The following is a 20792-nucleotide window of genomic DNA, read 5'->3' as shown; positions in this document are numbered from 1 at the left end:
TGTCCCTCAGCTCTTCAGCTCAAGGCTAATGCTCTACCACTTGAGCCACAGTGCCACTTCCGGCTTTTTCCTTTTTGCTTATGTGGTGCTGAGGGATGGAACCCAGGGCCTCAAGCATGCAAGGCAAGCGCTCTACCACTGAGCCAACTTCCCAGCCCATGAGTACATTTCTTATCAAGCATTGTAGCCTCCTCCTTTGTTTCCCCTTCCCATCCCTTCCCATCCTCTCCCCCCCCCCCCCAGCAAAGTTGTAAAGTTCGAAAAACAAACCTTTTCAAGTTCATCAAATGGTTATGAGAAAGTAAATCTGAAGTATTGGATTAAATTTAGCCATCCCATTTATTATTGATACTATTTTCCAGAATTTCCCCTTTGATTGAAAAAGGATATCGGGTTTCGGTTGTAGCAGCTGAAGCGAGATCAGCTGCCAGGTTGGGATGTCTCAAATAGCTGAATTTAGGCAGATGTGATTGATTGGTCTTTGAGCTAATTGACAAAATCACTTCTTAGCACTCAGCAGCTGCTATGTTTCCTTCTCTTAAAGTGTCAAACATTTTCTTTACCTGACCACTGAAATTGTATTTAAGGTGTTCTAGAAATAAGCCTTGTATTTAAGGTGTTCTAGAAATAAGTCTAAGGATGCTGAACATTGTCACGATACAATCGAAATACTACTTTCCAATGTCTAAAAGGTAGTTAGCAAGACTAACAAGTAGAAAGAAGTGGGAAATTAACTTCAGGTTAACTGCAGCATATTTTCTAATATGGTAGTAAAAACATGTTCTACTTACTTCATGATAAATCAGTGATTTAATTAGGATGACACCTGAGTTATTTTCTGCAGACACTGTCTTGGGACACTACCCTCTACAGGCTTAGTAATGGCCTTGTCATTCATTGTTAGCCTCCTTATTTGTTTTGTACTAAAATGCAGATTGATAACATTTACAATATGGAAAGAAGAACAAAGGCAACTCTGACATTGTGTATAGTTACCATGTCCTAAGAAGCATGCCAAATTCCTGCATGATAATGACATGATCGGCACTCATCTTTATGGAAGCAAGGATTTGATACGTTTTGGGTCACAATAAATATTAAGGAATCCATAGGCATGAGCTTGACTATGAAAATTTTGGTTTTATTCCACAGTGACGGCAGTCTTTTTTGACCATTATAAAAGCAAGAGTATTCATTAGTGGTAGTGTGGACAGCTCAAAATTCACAGTAGTGTGTCAGAATGGTCAACTTAACATAATACAAAAAAAAAAAATAAATCATACTGCTTTGGTCCTTGCTTTTGAAAGAGGCTGATTTAATTCTTTGTGCAAAATAATTTCCCTCATCTTTCACATGCTGACAAGAGAAATTATAACCTAACACATTGGAGGAGCAAAAAAGCGTTTGACAAGGCAGATCTCATTGTACAGAAAGTCAGAATTGGCTATTTCTTTGTAAAAGTGATTGCCAAATAGGCTTTGTTACATGATTTAAAAAAAAAACAAAACAGAATAAAGACATATTAGAGGCTATGCTAAATGTACAGTTTAGAGGCTTTTAAAATTAATTGTCTTACAATTTTCTCAGTTCCTAGAAAGTAGAAATCATCATTGAGTAGTCTTTTGTAAATGGTTTGCATTGTTACCAAAAGCTGGGGATTACTAGACACACAGACAAGGGTTCAAATCCCAGATCAGTCACTTACTAACCGCTAATTAGAATTGTATTAACCCTCTCTCATATTCAACTTCCTTCAGTTAAGGAAGCTATAACTTAACTATAATTATAACCAAAAAGTTATGAGGATTGAAGTATAACATATTTAACTCTCCTGCTCATTATTTTTTTAAATCAAGCTTTGCATTACTTCTTCCAGCCTGTCTTTAAACATACAAGCAGACTCTCCATTAGAAGCAGGAATTCTCCTTTGTAGGGCAGAAATCATTATGTTTCCTATAGAGCAGGCATTCCTCTGTATATTTAGGAGGAGAAATAAGGACAATAGAAATGGCAGAACATTCAAGTAGGAGATGATACAGAAAAGAAACTCTTCAGGTAAAAAAGAAGCAAAATTGAGCTGTAAGTCTGGAGGAAGGAAAAGCAAAAAACATGTAGACCAGTTAGGGAATTAGAGAATGTTGAGTACAAATTCATGAGAAGAAGAAAAAATACCGCTGGATCTAGGGCAGGTGGTAGGGACTGAATCTATTGTTGGAATTGGAAGAGAACCTGGGAAAAAAAAAAAAAGGAGGAAGAAACAGGAAGTGTTGTGGGCTGAGGTCAGTACATAGGCCCATGTTTATGTACTGCTAGGACAGGACTGACTAATAGGCCCTGGGCTGGTTTGAGTGAAGGACCGAGAATAGCCAGATTAAGCAGGAGAAGCTGGTACACTAACTCAGCAGTGGGGGAGGGTTTGAACCCCAAAGGAGAAAAATGTACCTATTTCATCTTTTCCATTACAGCAGACTCGCTGCTTTGGCTCCCGTCCCTTCCAGAAGTTCTTCAAGAACTTTCTGATCTTGAATACACTTTTCTCATGTGCATTTTTAATATCTCTCCTTTGCCTTTACTTTAAAAAAAATGCCTGTCTTTTCTACTGAAAAATAAGCCAATCCAAAACTTGTCCCTCCATCTCATCTTTCCTTCAGGTATGATTTTCCCCTCTACCCATCCCTTAACAGGCAGACTTTTTTCACTTACGTTATTCACTCTGGCCTTCACCATTTCCAAACCTCCTAATTGCATATCTCCACCCGTTCTGCTGAGCTCCTGATACCATTACACCACTGAGAGCCCTTGGCTGAAGTTCTCACCAAATGCATTACTCATTCTGCTTGGCTTCTAAACAGCACTGAACACTGCTTGCTGACTCTTCCCTCCATCCTGAACAGACCAGCTTGGATCTCGGTTTTCTTCCTATGTCCTGAACCCATCCCCTATTTCCCTCACTACATCTTTGAAGGGATTTCTTAAGGAGGGGTCCTAGGCCCTCTCCTGATCTCACTTTATAATCTCTCCTCTTGTTTGAGGCAAGTCCAAATGTCATGTTTTACTTGACATTTACGTAAAGATGTCACCAAATTTATATTCCCTAGTCCAGACTTCTTTTCTAAGATGTAGATCCCATTTCCTTCTCTTCTTGAATTTTGGAAGCACTTCAAACCAGCATCTCCCAAAAGGAAGCCATTATCCTCAATGCTGATATTTTTCAGTGTTTCCTCTAGTAGTGAATAAGCATCTGTTTGTACAGGTTAGAACTCTTGGAACTTTATTCTTGTCGACTCCGTTTCCTTCACCTCATATGTCCTATCCATCATCAAACCTGTCCATTTTGCTTCCTACTGAGCCCATGAATTTTTTTTCTACCACCACCAAGATGCTCATCCTGACTACTACTGTTTCCTGATTGATTCTCCTCCTGGCTTCCTTCCAGCTTGTTGTCTCGTGCTTCAGATAGAGGCTTCTTTCAGTATGTGCTGAAAAACTATTAATACACTTTCTGTTGCTCTTAGAATAATGGAATTGTGGCTGAAGTTGTAGAGCACCAATTCTGAGCAAGTAAGGTAAATGAGGATGAGTTCAAGCACTAGAACAGGAATGAGACCAAACTTGGTTACCATGGACACCAGACCCTGGTTGGTTTGTCTCCTGTCTATCAACCTCCGCCTCTGCTGGCATCAGGGCCTCTCACTCTTGGTAGTCTAACCACATTTTGTCCTACTTAACCTGCCATTTTTTGTCCTTGCTACAAACACTGTGACATACCTGGGATTCTCTCCTCCCTTCCTTTTTCCCCTCTCCCTCTCCTTCCCTTCCTTCCTTGCCTTCAGCTCTCTGCTCTTCTCAAGAAAGCTGCTGCAAATTTTCTAAATTAGTTAACCTCCTTAAGAGATTATTCAACAGCATGTTTACGTGGTTGTTTACCTGTCTTCCCCACAAGAGCAGTTATGTTGTACTTGTAACCTGGTACACAGTAGCTACTTGGTACACATTTATTATTCTATCAGATAGACATTTCAGTTCAAGGAATGTCTAGTGCAGAACAAGATGATCACAAAAACTTCTCTTATACTCTAGATGACATAAAACAGTATGCTAGTTTCAATTACAGCTGAGTAGAAGATAATCATAGAGTCCTTAAGATTTCTTTAGCTGCATTCTTCTGTGTATCATAAAACTGGTTAGTGAGTAGCCCGGCAGATCTGTGGCTAAGTTAATTTAATTCTCTTGTAGCTTCTTTAAATTTCTTACTAATTTAGCCGGGCGCTGGTGGCTCACGCCTGTAATCCTAGCTACTCAGGAGGCTGAGATCTGAGGATCGCGGTTCAAAGCCAGCCCGGGCAGGAGAGACCATGAGACTCCTATCTCCAATAAACCACCAGAAAACCGGAAGTGGCGCTATAGCTCAAGTGGTAGAGCGCTCGCCTTGAGCTGAAGAGCTGAGGGACAGCGCCCAAGCCCAGAGTTCAAGCCCCACGACCGACAAAAAAAAAAAAAAAAAAAATTTCTTACTAATTTAACACCATGCCTACATTTTTCTTAGCACTGTTGACCACTCTTGAAATTCATCCACATTTTATTTCTATCTTAAAAAAAAATACCTCTGAAAGAATCTTAGCTACTTGTTCCATTCATTTTCTCCACCAGAGCCTTCATTCCCCAAAATTCAACTTTCTTATGACATGCACTCCTCTCTAGTATCCAAGGATGAAGTCAGAACCTTTTTTGGCAGTTCTTAAAAAGCCCTCTGAGAAACTACCGGTAATGTCTCATCTCCTGCCACCTACTCAAATGTCCCCAGTTGTAAATAGCAAGCAATTCCAGAATATTCCCTGTTCTTATACCATTGTGCTTTGTCTTGTCCTAAGAACATCCCTTCCACCCATACCTTCTTATCTACCATCTGTGTGTTTGGGTAGCCCCTACTGTTTTCAAACATGGCTTAAGTCATGGATTTCTCAGGTAGACTATCCAAGGAACATATAGTAGACCTGTAGAAAATATGCAGATGACTAAAAGGACAATTCCTTTATCTCAAAGATGCATAAAAATACTAGCCTAGGTGAGAAATAATACATAGAGTTTTGCTGGAGAAGCATTCCCTCTAGAGATGAGGTTTGCTATTTGTTGAAAAATAAAATGTGAAGAAGTTTTTTGTATAAATAACCTTGATCCACTCTTCAGATATTTTTCTGTCTCACATAATTGTTATGTTGTCACATCCTTTTGAGGATAGTTTTCTAGTCATAACATGGTACTAAAATGATGGGTCTGTGCCTCCAAGTGATACCTATTAGGAAAACTTTGCAATATTTTCTTTCTTGGATATATATATATATATATATATATATATGTATGTATATATATCCACATATATATATATATATATATCTGCAAGAGAGATATTTTTAATACTAGTCAAAATGTATGTGTTGTAAAGTTCCACATTGCTATACTTTTTTATGAGCTGTTATGAAAGCCAGGCTTCAGGCAAAGCAAGAAAACACTAGAGGAAAAGCTGTTTTATGCATTTCCAGCTGCAGAAAGTAGTAACACTTCATGTGGGAGTGCTGTGTGCATTCTTGAATTTCTTCCCTAGAGGGATAATAGGACACTGTGCTTTTGGCTTTCAGGAGGGTATTAAACATTCTTTGCCAACACCAGTACCACATTTGACTTCTTTCTGCCTGCACTCAGTAAAATGTTTTCCTTAATGTCCTAAGAATTATTGATGATTCTGTTGGTGACATAATGGTCCTGTACTAGTTCCCAGAAGATTGGAAATCATTATGGTGTTCCACTGGGTTTGCCAGATGTGTGGAAGGATTAAGAGTTAAACTGTCTGCTTGCCTCTAGTTGATATTAAATTGTAAAATGCATTGTTATATTGGAAACAAGAATCAAAGAACAGGACTAAATAAGCACTTCTCCAGCTTTAAAAACAACAGAAAAGTTAAAACTGTATGATCTCAAGGTATTGATGTTGAGAATTCTCTTAAAACATTTCAAAGACTATGTAGAAAAAGGAGTAAAGAGATTTCCTTAGCTCTTCTAGATAAGAAAAATGATGTTGATTGGCACAAGCTGACACAAAGTTTCAAAACATTGTGTGAGTGGGCAGAAAAGAAGCGGATTTGACCTCATTTTCAATCAATTCAGCCTTCACATACTTCATCCTTTCTCTACCTGATGAAATCTGTGATTGTTCCTGTGAAGCAGGGTTAATTTCTTCTTATCCTTCTAAACTATTTGGTTTTTAAATGTATATTTCCTCTCATCATGTGCATACATAAGTACTCATGAATAAATTATGCATGCATTTTAAAATCTTCACAGATTTTATTTTCAATCTAACATTGCTGTGCTTTCATTCCACCGCCCTCCCCCACACACACCTCTTTACACTTTCCTGATACCTTTCTTAGTTTTAGACAGGTCATTATGTAGGAATAAGTTGGTAACATTTACTATAAAGTATTAATAACTTCATTAAAATATATTATGTTATATTATTTATTATCTATATAATGAAAATTCTACTTTGGAGCTTTTTTTTTTTAGTTCAGGAATTGCTTATGTCCTAAATATGGAAAGTTCAAATCTACCCAATGTAGCCATTTATGATTTCTTCCTATGAAGAATTATAGAAGCTCACATCTCACATCTGTAGTCCTAGCTACCCAGAAGGCTGAGATCTGAGGATCTTAGTTTGAAGCCAGCCAAGGCAATAAAGTCCATGAGACTCATGTCTCCAATTAACCACCAAAAAGTTGGTGGGTAGAGCTGTGGCTCAAGTGGTAGAGCACTAGCCTTGAGCAAAAAGCTTAGGGATAGCCCCAGGCCCTGAGTCCAAGCCCCGCGACTGGTACAAAAAAGGAAATGAAGGCAATATAATCTGCCTGTACTACCTGTGGGAGATGGGGCTTTTAAATGGTATTGGTGTGCTTTGAAGTTACAGCCCTGCTCTGACAGTGTATGTTCTTAGCACTGATATGGTGACATCAATATGAGCAAATAGAACTTTTTATCATGTTTCGAAATATAGTACAAAATGATATTTTGATTATTTGTTTGAGATTCATGTCCTCTTAAAATTCAATTTAAACCAGCTAAGATTTAATGTTAAATTTTTAGGATAAAAAAGATTCTTAAAACACACACATACATATATGTATCTCTATATCTGTGTATGTCAGACATGTATATGATTTGTATATGTAAAATCACGGACATATATCATAAACTAATGCATGAGTTTTATAAGGCTTCTGAAAGAAAAATAATTTGGGTTTCATAAATATTTTTAATTTTATGTGTTTCATAGGCTTCTTGATTAGTTGTGGGCCAATTAAACTTTTGTGAATATAGGTTTTTTTAAAGGATAATCAATTTGCTGTTTGTTATTTTTCTGTTGTAAAAATGAACCTATATTTTGATCCTTTAATTTCCTGTTTCTTCTTTTTATTTATTCTCCATTGAGTATTTACCTGGTGGTGTTTTGTTGTGGTGGTTATTGTTTTTTGGTCTGATTTTGAATCTCTATCCTATTACTGTTTATGACAAATACCAAATTTAGCAGAAGGCTATTTGCAAGGTAAATTGACTTGGAAAACTAGGACTAACATCAGCAGATTTACTTATTCTCCGTGAAGCACCAAATTTCACTTGCAGACAAGATGTATCCAAATCTGAACAAGAGTTGAAACTTGGAAGAAAAAAAAAAGGATTATTCAGATTTTAAATGTGTAGAGAAGTAATACCTTTTCCTTATCTCATTTGGATTCCCAAAATACTAGCTTAAAAACCAAGAATATATCAACTAGAGCAAACTCAGTTTTATATTTTGGCAAGGTAAGAATGTAAGAGCCACGGCTCAATGATCTCCATTTACTCAGTCCATGAACAAACAGGCACAGAGTATCCATTATGCAGCAGGTGCTTGGGGGCAAACAGACACATAATATGCTTAGATCCTCAAAGAGCAGAAGCATATCCATAGTGACTGAAGCAATGCAGGCAGAGAAGGATAGAAATTGTTCTCAGAACAGAGGGATGCCAGGTTTCTGGCAACAGACTCCTGAATTCAAGTTGCTATTGGGTACTTGTTGAGAATTTCATATTTATTGAACAGTACATGAGAGTGTATAGAGTTAATCCTAAGAAGGATTTGGGGTGAATTTTTCCTTTCTTCGACATATCATTTTAATTTACATGTTGAGCACTTAAAGTTTATATTACTAAGAAATCTGCAATTTACTGTAAACTATGCATGCAGTGTTTTGACTTTTTAAAAAGTAAATTTTACTATAATTTTAATCAGTTTGATGACCTACTTTACATGAGCAAAATTTTAAATTCTGTTTCAAATTGTTCAATACACTTCTGAGTCAGAGCAGTGAGTTTAGTATCTGCACCTTCTACTCTCATTTCCAAATGACACCTAATCGGTAGACCAATCTAGAGTTTCAAAGATCAAACTTAAAATTGTTTTTTTTTTCTGTTAATAATAACCATTTATACTGGTAACATGTTAAATAAACATGTACCCTATTAAGAGATTTATACTTGCCCATTAAGATTGGGTTCTGGAAAAATAAATGTAATATTTCTTGCCCATTGAAGAGTGATTTTCTTAAAGCCTGAATGAATAAATGTCCACCCACCACCCCACATATATACACAAAATTAGCTTACAATATTCAACTGGATGAAGGAAATTAGACATTAAAAAAAACTGAATAGAAGAATGATATATTTGAAATAGAGATGGCCATGAAATTTGAACAGTGGCTACTTAAAACCTCAGGTCCCATCAGTGTGTCATTATTAGCCAAAAGCAAAACCTGTAGAACTGATATGTCGATATTCTGTGTACAGACGTTGGATTGTGAGCCTTTAGTTTTGCAAATGATTTGAAATACTTGGAAGGGATCAGTGTTTTTCACTGATATTAGGGTCTTATCATAACCCTGCTGGGTCCAGCAGAAACTGCTCATTCTTTTGTCTTCTTTTTAAAAAGAAAGTTCAGTCTCTACAGCACCATGGCTAGAAAAGATGTTTAGACCAGAGGTTGGAAAATGCAGATCAATTTATATAACCTTTATTAATTGATTGTAGATAACTCAAAATAGTTGATTGTCAAAAAATTGGATATTTTCCAACTGCGAATATAATATTTTGATGCAATTCATTTTCCCACTAAAGTCAGGCAAATGACACAATTATCTCATCATTGAGATAGGTACAAAATTTTGTTACAAAATGGAACAAAACTCCAAAGATGTAAAATTTGTCATCTCTAGATATTCTGCAATTTACTGACGTCATTCAATAGGATTCACAGGATTTTCAGAAAAATCACCATGTCACTGCAGATGGGGACCTGTTTTAAGAATACCAAATTCTTCACAAATAAAATAAAATAAAATAAAAAAGAATACCAAATTCTATATATGAAAATTGAGATTGGTTGGCTAGTTGTACAATGAGACCTGTTAGGACACCCTAATTTAGTGGAATCTTCCTTTATTCACAACAATAAATATTCAAAAATGAGATATAGACAACATTTTGGGAAAACAACTTTAACTTCTTGTATTATTCACTGTAGTGCAGGACATATCTACATTATATATTGTATTTTATAATTTGAGTGTGTAGTTAAATGGGTGGCATCTAATTGGTTCAAAATACCTTCTTAAAAGTCCGGTAAAAATCTCTTCAGTAGATAATTAAGCAGCATGAACTTTTTTTTTTTTTCAATTTTATTTTCTTGTAAAGATGCTGTACTGAGAGGTTACAATTACATCAGTAAGGTAATGAGTACATTTCTGGTCGGGCATTGTTACCTCCTCCTTTGTTTTTCTCCCACTATCCCTTCCCTACCTGCCCCCATTCCCCCCTCCCCCCACACACAAAGTCATAAGGTTCATTTCCAACATAGTATCTTGTGAGTATCTTTGTTGCAAAGGGTCATCCTGTGTACTTGTTTCAGCATTTTTTTTTCCTGTGGGTCATGGGACTTGAACTCTGGGCCTGGGCGCTGTCCCTCAGCTCTTCAGCTCAAGGCTAGCACTCTACCCCTTGAGCCAGAGCTCCACTTCTGGCTTTTTTTTTTTTTTCTGCTTATGTGGTGCTGAGGACTCGAACCCAGGGCCTCATGTATGCAAGGGAAGTGCTCTACCACTGAGCCACTTTCCCAGCCCCAGCTTTTGAGCTTTCTGCTCATCTGATAAGATTATCCTAGACATATACTAATTATTGCAAATAAAGGAAACCATGGGACCTATATTTCTTTGGGTCTGCCTTACTTCACTTAATATGATTTTCCAAGTCTTTGCATTTCCTAACAAATAGGGCAGTGTCATTCTTTCTGATGGAAGCATAGAATTACATTGTATGTATATGTATGTGTGTGTGTATACACACACACACACACACACACACACACACACACACACACACACACACACACACACACACACACACACACACACACACACACACACACACACACACACACACACACACACACACACACACACACACACACACACACACACACACACACACACACACACACACACCACATTTTCTTGATCCATGATCCATTTGTCTGCTGAGTGGCATCTGGGTTGGTTCCATATCCTAGCTATGGTGAATAATGCTGTGATAAACATAGTTGTGCTGGTAGCTTTAGTATGGCCTTGTTTGTGATAACTGGGGTAAGTGCCCAGAAGTGGGATTGCTGCATCATAGGGAGCTCTATGTGAGTCTTTTGAGGAACTTCCATACTGCTTTCCAGAGTGGTTGAACAAGTTTACACTCCCACCAACAGTGCTGTAGGGTTCCCTTTGGCCACATCCCCTCCAGCATCTGTTGTTTTTAGATTTCTTGATTCTATCCATTCTAACTGGGGTGAGGTGGTATCTCAATGTTCTTTTGATTTGCATTTCTTTTATGGCCAGAGAAGTTGAGCATTTCCTCATGTGCCTATTGGCCATTCTTATTTCTTCTTCAGAGAAGTCTTTCAAGACTTTGGCATACTTATTAATGGGGCAGTTGTTTCTTTGAGGATTTGTTTTTGGAGGATTTAAGTTTTTGAGTTCTAAGTATATTTTAGATATGAGGCCCTTTCTCTGTTGTATGGCTAGTGAAAATCTTCTCCCAGTCTGTGGGCTTTCTATTGATTTTTACTAGCTATATCCTTTGCCATGCAGAAGCTCTGCAGTTTAATGCAATCCCATTTGTCCAACCTTTCTTTGATTTGTTGTGTTTCTGGGTCTTTATTAAGAAAATTTCAGCCTAGGCAGCATGAATTTTTACCTGTGTATCAGAAATCTTAAAAAATTAAACAAAAGAGGTAAAACTAGCTATTATATAATCAAGAATTCTCCAGAAGGCAAAGCCTTAACATTTCAGTCCTAAGGATTACATTTGCATCTATTGTCTTATAATATAGTACAAAGTCTGGTTAACTTGCTTCAAAGTCTTAAAGTGTTAGGGTTGCTGGATTGCTTTGGGTGGAGCAGTTACTTTAGGTGGAGTCAACCGTACTGCTTCCTCCAGTTTTGTTAACTCTTAGTTTATGTCTCTGCCTGGTACTTAACAAAAAAAGGGAAATGGGCTGGGAAGGTCGCTCAGTGGTAGAGTGCTTGCCTTGCATTCATGAAGCTCTGGGTTCGATTCCTCAGCACCACATAAGCAGAAAAGGCCAGAAGTGCACTGTGGCTCAAATGGTACAGTGCTAGCCTTGAGCTGAAGAGCTGAGGGACAGCACCCAGGCCCAGAGTTCAGGCCCCACAATCAAAAAAAAAAAAGGAAAAACAAATGGGGCGATGTCAACATTTGTTAGGAAATGGAAAGACTTGGAAAATATTATATTAAGTGAAGTAAGCCAGACCCAAAGAAACATAGGTCCCATGGTTTTCCTTATTTGCAATAACTAGTATATGTCTGAGACAAGCAGAAAGGTCAAAAGCTATGTACATATGACCAGATAAGATGATGTTAAGCAAAATGAACCCCAAGATAGGGACACAAGTGGTTTGTCTTTCTTGCTATTGTTCCTAATGTATTTATAATGTACCATGTGATTTTTTTTGTTTCTTTGTATGTTCCTCCCCCAGGTATAACCCCTGTTTTCACTGTATTTGATGTGGGTGCCCTGCATCTTGTATATATACTTCTCTAGCTTGGAGAGGGGAAGGGAAAAAAACAAAATGCTTAAATATAGATACAGGTTGACCCATTGTAACAATGAGTTGTACAAGACACTCTGTTGAAAACTAACATTCCAATTTAGGCAGGGACTGGGGGAGATGTAGTTGTGGAGGTGGGAGGGAAGGGAGGGTAGGGGGAAAACAAAGGAGGAGGTAACAATGCTTGATAGGAAATGTACTCATTACCTTGCTCATGTAACTGTAACCCCTCTGCACAGTATCTTTACAATAAAAAGCATATTTTTAAAAACGGGGGGAAAAAAAGATAGCCATAACAGGAACCTGTGATAAATCAGTCAATTTCTTTCATCAGATAATTCTTCTTTTCAGAATGTCATACTTTATCTTAGTAAGCAGTGCTCACAGCTTGTATAGAGGTGTTTTTTTTTTTTTTTTTTTTTTTTTTTTACATTTACTTATCTAAACACACTTTCTCCATTTTTCAGTTCTGTCCTAAGTTGCTAACCGAGGCATTGACACAGGGAGGTGGCCTGAAATCTCTTCCTAGTTTAAGAGTCTTAAAATATATATGGAAATAGAATCCTGGCCTATAAGGGGTGGCATCTTACAAATGCAAGGACTGCTAAGTTCTCTGTTTAACCTTTAGTTTATCTCTTTAAAGCCCTGATTAGGCAGAAAAATGGCTTGACCTCTGCTTGCCTTCCTGCAAGCCTCACGGCTCACCTGCAGTCGAATCTCAGCAGGCAGAAAAGAGCAAGACTTCGTGTCTCCGGTCAGCACAAAATGTCAGATGGATTACTTTAAAATCCAGCTGTCGATAAGCAGAGAGAAAAGGACTGCAGCCTGAGCACCTTACATTGCTACATCCTGCCACTGTGAGAGTCTGAGCAGTGCCCCCCTGCCCACAGGCACCCCTATTTCCTGTGCTGTCTACTTTGACAATCTCCCTCCTTTCCCTTTGTCCCTGTTTCTTCTGCTTCTGGGCGAGTAAGTACACACAGAGAAAGGATGCTGGTATTTTTTTTTTCTAATTAAGTGTAGGGTTTTTTCCCCTCCTCCCAAGGAAATTTTTAATCATAGAATATTTATCTTATTATACTTATAAATTCTGTAGTTCTAAAGACTTATTATACTTATAAATTCTGTAGTTCTGCCACTTTCTTGATAAGTGGCAATCTACCAAGAAATCATGAGATAAGTATATGCATGATTTGAAGTCTTTCCGGATACACCTATGGTTTCTAACCCAAACAAACCTGTAGGTACTATCATTTTGCTCTAAAAACCATTTTGAAAAGCTTCTTTTGGACTTAGATCATTTCTACTCAGGTATGACCGCTTTGAAAAAATGGCATTCATGAGAAGGATTTGGAGGTCAAGGGTTGGGAATTGTAAGATGGCTAATGACCAGTCTGACCCTGTTTGTATTTCATACTACTGTGTGATTATGATCCCTTGGCACATAAGATTGTTATAGATATAGCAGTCTTAAAAGAAATTATCTTCTATTTTCTTTTCTATTTCTACTCAATAGTGACTGATTTTTCTGTACAGTAAATGAGCTGTTACTTATGATGAAAATATCATAGTACTTGTGAGTCACAGAATCTCATTCACTCTCACAAGGGAGTGTTTAGTTTTCCTTCTCAAGGGAGTTGAGTATGACATGGCTTTATAGCTATTCTTTGAGGCATATAACATTAAGATTTGACATGATTATTCTTAATTGACTCAGGGGTAGACAGACAATTCCAGTACTTTGTTCTTTCTGACTTCAGAGTTAATGGCATACAAGCTCTAAGAAGTGAGCAAATTCAATTTTTCTGGTGCTCTGTATATCATTAGAGTACCATGATCACCGAGCAGAGAATGTTATGTCTCTGGTCAATTCATAATGTATGTCCAGTAAGGGTCTATTTGTTCTAATCATGACTTGCCTGCTTCATTTTCTCCATTCTGTATGTTTCCCTTTTCTTTTCAGAGGGAGCTCTCTTACTAGCAAAGCAGAAGACTTAGGAGTCACTCATTTATTCAGTAAATATTTACTGAGTAGTTATATGTTGGGATAAGCATGGAGAATGTATGGTGCATAGAGATAGCTCTGGCCATTTCCCGGAACATACAGTCTAGTTCAGGGGTTGGGGACCTTTATCTAGTTTATGACATGTGCTTGAATATAAAGTTTTACCATTCATTATTGTATTGCTTTCACACTACAGAGGCAAACTTGAATAATTGCAACAGAGAACTTGTGGTTTCAAAGCCAAAAATATTTAGTTCTTGATCCTTTCTGAAAAAGTAACTCCTGTTCTCTTGAGGAATGATGGGGACATTCCTTAAATGCTGGAGGGTAGAAAGTCAGCTTGTTAAGGAATATAAACTCTGCTGAGGTCAGAGGGCATCTGTTGGAGTGTTGTAAGCAGGGAGAATTAATGGTTCATGTTTGAATGTTAGCAGTCCCCATAGCTCTCGTATAGGAAAAACAGTGAAGACAATAGATGCATGTGTTAGACTGGGTAAGTGCAGAGGGCCTGAGCCAGCCTGTGTGTATTTAGATTATTGACTCCACTGATTCTGTTCATGAGTAATTTTCCAATTTTCTATGTGGAGGATAACCATAGTACCTGACTTAGGTAATTAAGTAAGCTAATACATGTAGAGCATTGAGACCATTGCTGACAGTCATTCCTGTTATCGCTATTAGAAGTGGGAGTGGCTCAGTAGAGGCAGTGAAAGTCAAGATAACTGAAGCAGTCAAATTCGGGAACTCCCAAGTGTGAGAACAAACAGGACTTCATGTTTAGAGTCAGTAGCATAGATTAAAACCAAACTAGAAATTGAGGATGAAATGCAGGTTTTGACTTCATAAGTTGAGTGGATAGTTGTCCAGTTGCTGAAGGAGAGAGGATGTAAACAAAAACGGTTCTGTGGTGTGAGTGAATGATAGGCTTAAGGGTGTGTTAACTTTAGGTACCAGGGAGATAAATGGAAATAGGCTGAAAACACTTTGGAGATCAGAACTGTGATATTGCTTGGGAAAGGGTTGTATAAAACCAGTCACCATGTTCAAGAGAGAATGAGAAAAATAGCCCTACTGGAAAAGGAACAACTGATAGACTTCTCAAAGAACCACACCAGTTTAAGATTGGATGAGGGATCCTTAGGTCAAAGAAGAGATCAAAACCACTTACTTTTAACAGGAAAATAAGCATGAGGTTTGAATCTATTAAAATGTCTCTTGTTAAATAGGTAAATTTGGAGCTGGGAAGGTGGCTCAGTGGTAGAGTGCTTGCCTTGCATGCATGAGGCCCTGGGTTCGATTCCTCAGCACCACAGAAGCAGAAAAAGCCAGAAGAGGCACTGTGGCTCAAGTGGTAGAGCACTAGCCTTGAGCTGAAGAGCTGAGGGACAGTGCCCGGGCCCAGATTTCAGGCCCCACAACCGACAAAAAAAAAAAATAATAATAATAAATAAATAAATCTTTAAAAAAGTGGGTGAATTTGAGAAAAGTTTGCATTTGCAATCTTTATATTAGCATAGGCCAACCTAAACTCCAGTATATATATTTCACCATTTGGATAGTTTGATGTCATATAATACCTATTCTTGTACCTATATATACCTATATTATACCTATTATACCTATATTCTTGTATACAATTTCTCTTCAATGGAACATTGGATAACTGAGTGGGTGGAGATGCTATGCTACAGATTTTGACATCTGTTCAAAACCATTCTTCCATAGCCATTTCCTTCCCCTCAATTCTTGTTTGTTTTACCAATTCATTGGAGCTCATGTGAAAAATGGAAATTAGAGAATGACATCTCTCTGAGTTACTCTTAGTTCAATATTAGGTTCAGTAGCTTTTTAAAAACAATAGTTTCTTTATTTTTAATTCACTTAAAATTCTACTATAAATCAGCATAATTTCTGAAAGAGCCAAGAGGTAGAGAAATGGATACTTTTTTTTTTTAATTGAAAAGGTGATGAGCTGGTAAGGCAGTAAGTACATTCGTTTTTAATCATTATTTCCCTGTCCCTCTTTATCTCACATTTAACCCTCCGTGATCCCCCCGCCCCAAGTTGTAATGTTCATATCCCACATAGTGTCAAGTGAGTATCAATGTTGCTGTGGCTCATCTGTTTTTCTGCTGTTTCTGTGATTCCCTTCCCCTTTCACATACTGCATTGTCTATTATGCAAAATACAAGGTACAAAAAAGTAAGAGAAATGAAGAAAGAAAAAAACAACAATAGAGAAAAAAGAATGAACTATATACAGGGTCTAATGAGAATCTCTTGTTTCCATAAGTTGGAGTTCATGTTACTATGCTTCATTATATATAGTCCTTTGCACTAAGCACTTGGGTTATTGAGAGCCCCTGTTAAGAATCTCATACACATATTCTAATTCTTACAAAATGAGGGAGATCACGCAACCTGCTTTTCGTTGGGTCTGGCTTACTTCACTTGATACAGTTTTTTCCAAGTCTTTCCAAGAAATGGATACTGTTGATGAGAATGATTCCTCAGCCTCAATAGTTTCCATTGTGTACTTTTAGTGTGTACTCATAGTTACCATTGTGTACTTTTCTTAGGATGAGTTGATTCCCAAGAGAATCTTTAGTCCTTCATGAATGTAAGATTTGTGGCATGGTGGCCTTCCACCTACTTACACTTAACCCTTATCAGGGCTCACATATAAGGCTCATGCTAAGTTCCTGCTAACCAGATGTGCACCAATCGGAATCCTGATCCAGAAGCCTTATCTTCAGGCATATATCCGAAGAAAGGTGTTATGTTGATGTAATCAACCTGTGGCACACTTTATATTTTACATTGTTTTATAGGGGAAAAAATAATGAAAAACTTTGACATGACCTAACTACATGACTGACCAACTTTTTAGACTATCATATACTTTCATCCTTGTTGGGCTATTTTACAATCTTGTAAATGACAGAAAACTGTTAGTAATGCAGAAGATTCTTGTCTATTGAAATGGAAATTGTGTTCAATAGAATACAGTTGTTTATTGCCCTATGGCTAGAGACCAATTTAATATATATTTGTAGATTAGTATCCTTTTGATTTTTTTTTTTTTTTATTTTTGTTGGTCGTGGGGCCTGAACTCTGGGCCTGGGCGCTGTCCCTCAGCACTTCAGCTCAAGGCTAGCACTCTACCACTTGAGCCACAGCTTAACTTCTGGCTTTTTCTGCTTCTGTGGTGCTGAGGAATTGAACCCAGGGCCTCATGCATTCAAGGCAAGCACTCTACCACTGAGCCACCTTCCCAGCCCTCCTTTTTATTTGTAACCAGTTGATAGCAACCTACATATATGTAGAGTTTTACTTTTGTATGCTTGTTTGGAGTGGAAGGAAATACTGAGGTTGAACCCCAGCCTCATGCTTGCTAGGCAGGTACATTTACCACTTGAGCCACACCCCCAGCCCTATTCCGTATTCTTTAAAACAAAGTTTTAAACTTCACTTTTAATGGTAAGAACAATGTTAATCAAATGGATGACAATTCTAATCATCTCATCATGATGTTGTTCCTGTAAGATTGGGTTATAGAATCCTATCATCTTACTGAAACAGCAGAATGCCAGCAGCCTGCTTTGCAGTTCTCTGTGTGCCAGGCATCTTTCTTGCCCAGCTGTGTGTACTCTGTCCCTCCCATGTCTAATTATAGCAGATGGATCTCTCTTTAGACTAATGGTTCTCAGGTTCAGATGCCTATTAGAACCAGGGGTGATTTTTAAAATCCAAATGCCAAGTCCAATTAAATCATAGCATCTGAGAGTGAGCCACGGACTTCAGTATTTTTTAAATCCACTGAGGAGATGCTAATAGTGAGGAACACTGCTTTGTGAATAATATTGGCTTAATGCATTGTACCTCAGACAGCAAAAGCACTCAGGATTTCTGCATAGAGAGACCTGCAGAGGGGATGAAGATTGTCCAAGTAGAAAAATATTTCTTGTTAAAGATCTGTTTTTCTATCTGTACAACCTCTAAAATAAGGCAAACTAGGTAGATATAGGGTATGGTTGAAAAGCCCACACTGAAGCTAAGCACCAGTGGCACACATCTAGAATCCTAGCTACTCAGGAGGTTGAGATCTGAAAGCCCAAGTTTGTGGTACAAAGCCAGCCTAAGCAGATAGATCATCAAGACTTTTGTCTCCAATTCACCTGCAAAAGCCAGACTGGAGGCATAGCTCAAATGGTAGAGTGCTAGCTGTGCACCCAAATACACACACACACACACACACACACACACACATGCATGCACGCACGCACACACACCTGACTTGGATATAGTTATTATTAAAGATTTTGTTTTATTTTTCCCTCTGTCATAGTTCTGAATTAAGCTGAACTCCTGAGTTTAATCAGTGGGACTACTGTGTTCACAACACTACTCTTTTCCTGTGCTATTCGGGGCAGGAAGCTTGTTGAGTAACGTATGTCATCCACTTAATACTATTGTCACCATATGGCTACATTGTTGACAAAAGGTTATGTTCATTATGTATCAGACAGATATCTGTGACTACCACTATTGCCCAAGGTTTTTGAGAGTTTCAGTCAAACATCCTAGAAACTCATTGCTCCGACCCTTAACAATATACAGTCTTGAGAGTACTTTGACAGAGAGAGTTAGGTTATAAAGCGTGAAGTACAAATGTGTTCATTCGTGTATCTGAAATAGTAAGGTGAGGAGGAAGCCTGCTGCTTGGTATTTTTTCACCCTGAAAGGTATCTTCTAATGGGAAATCTCGGTTAATGATGGCTTGCAACTGTTTCATTTTGCCTCAGGTTTAAAACTTAAAAACAACATGAGAATTTGTGTCATGAACTCTGCTGCAGTGCTTTGCCTTCTTGTACTCATTGTATATCCCCCCCCCCCTCCCTTTTGTGTAGGAAGACAGAGATGTCAATAACCCTATGCCTAACCGAGGAGGCAATGGATTGGCCCCTGGGGATGCCAGATTCAAACCTGTGGTACCATGGCCTCATGTTGAAGGAGTAGAAGTGGACTTAGAGTCTATTAGAAGAAAAAACAAGGCCAAAAATGAACAGGAACGCCATGCTGGAGGAAATGCCCAAAAAGACATAATGCAGAGGCAGTATCTCACATTTAAGCCTCAGACATTCACCTACCGTGATCCTGTGCTACGCCCAGGCATCCTCGGTAACTTTGAACCCAAAGAACCTGAGCCTCATGGAGTGGTTGGTGGCCCTGGAGAGGAAGCCAAGCCATTGGTTTTGGGACCAGAATTCAAACAAGCAATTCAAGCCAGCATTAAAGAGTTTGGATTTAACATGGTGGCAAGTGACATGATCTCACTGGACCGCAGCGTCAATGACTTACGTCAAGAAGAGTAAGCAAACATCCTCTTCTTTCTAAAATTGGGACAACTATTGTTTTCATAGCTACTTAGATTATTAGGAATTGAGAAAATGCTTGTGCCTTTATTTCAATGAAATAAGGGGCCTTTGGTGAGAAAAATAGCTAGAAGGCACATTATTGCACTATGGAAGGTATGATGTGTAAAATTCTGGGGTTTTCTCCCCAGATTGCAACCAGTCCAAATTTTTTTTACTTCCAGTTCACAGTGAGAAAATGAGCTAGCCAGAGAATGAAAATCAGCCACATTATTAAATACTTTATTAGCTTAGTGGATACTTTTTTAACAGCAGAACTTCCTTACTGTGTCGATTTTCCTTCTGGAGCAAAGAAACTCCTCATCTTTTGCAACAATGGCAAATAGTAATACCTTTCTGAGTGTGTCATTCAGCTAACTACATCTGTGTTTCCTTTGATTCTTTTGTTTTCCTTTTCCCCTCCTTACTGACACCAATAATTGAGACACTTGAGGATATACAAAAGGATTTCTCAGCTAGAAACAACAACAAAAAAATGTAACCTATGCTTTAAAATTCTTTCCTTGTTATGATTTTAGATGGAGAATTTGCAACTCTGAACTTTGGATAGACAATGACCATTAACTGAGGTCAAGTTTTTCTCTGTAGTCTTTTAATATTCCAGGTTTAATAGTATGGACTTAGATCTCTCCATTAATGGGGATACAAATTTAAGTCATCACTGTTAGAAACCTCTCAAATCATGTTCCTGATGGTATAGTGATAGCAAATCTTTATTATTTTAAAAGACCAACATATCAGGCACAAAATGAACCCATTCTCCAAGCACACACCAGCATAATCTATGACCACAAGATAAAATTTCATGCCTAATCCAGGGCCTCCCAGTAGATTTTAGGCATTCATTCAAATAATGTTTAAAGCAGAAATGGTAAGTGAAATATGCAAAGAAAGTAAGAGTGGAACTATAGCATCATGAGATTATATTATATATACATATGGGTGTATATATATATATATATATATACATACATATATATATATATATATATATATATATATATTACAGAAAAGAGTTAGCATCGCACAGGGCTGTGAAGGAAGTATATTGGAGCAATTTATTCCCAGTACAGGTTTTCATAGTTATAAGGTTGCCAATAGAAGATGCTCAGTTAAATTTGAATTTCAGATAAAGGAAAACATTCAGTCT

At 37.8% G+C, this 20792-nt stretch overlaps 1 protein-coding gene across 3 annotated transcripts in view; it reads left to right on the top strand.

The window, feature by feature from the left end:
- The window catches only part of Galnt7 (polypeptide N-acetylgalactosaminyltransferase 7), a 121928-nt gene that overhangs the window by 49654 nt on the left and 51482 nt on the right, over positions 1–20792 (top strand). For all 3 annotated transcript variants that reach the window (XM_070016472.1, XM_070016474.1, XM_070016475.1), the window contains exon 2: positions 19118–19578. In XM_070016472.1, coding sequence (XP_069872573.1) covers positions 19118–19578 — 461 coding nt within the window. The remainder of the gene's footprint in view (positions 1–19117; positions 19579–20792) is intronic.

This window comes from Dipodomys merriami, unplaced genomic scaffold (assembly GCF_024711535.1).
Source record: "Dipodomys merriami isolate MVZ:Mamm:240054 unplaced genomic scaffold, mDipMer1.0.p SCAF_12, whole genome shotgun sequence".
NCBI lineage: Eukaryota > Metazoa > Chordata > Mammalia > Rodentia > Heteromyidae > Dipodomys > Dipodomys merriami.
The sequence above is the reverse complement of the archived record's forward strand: the minus strand, read 5'-3'. Positions and strand labels throughout refer to the sequence as shown.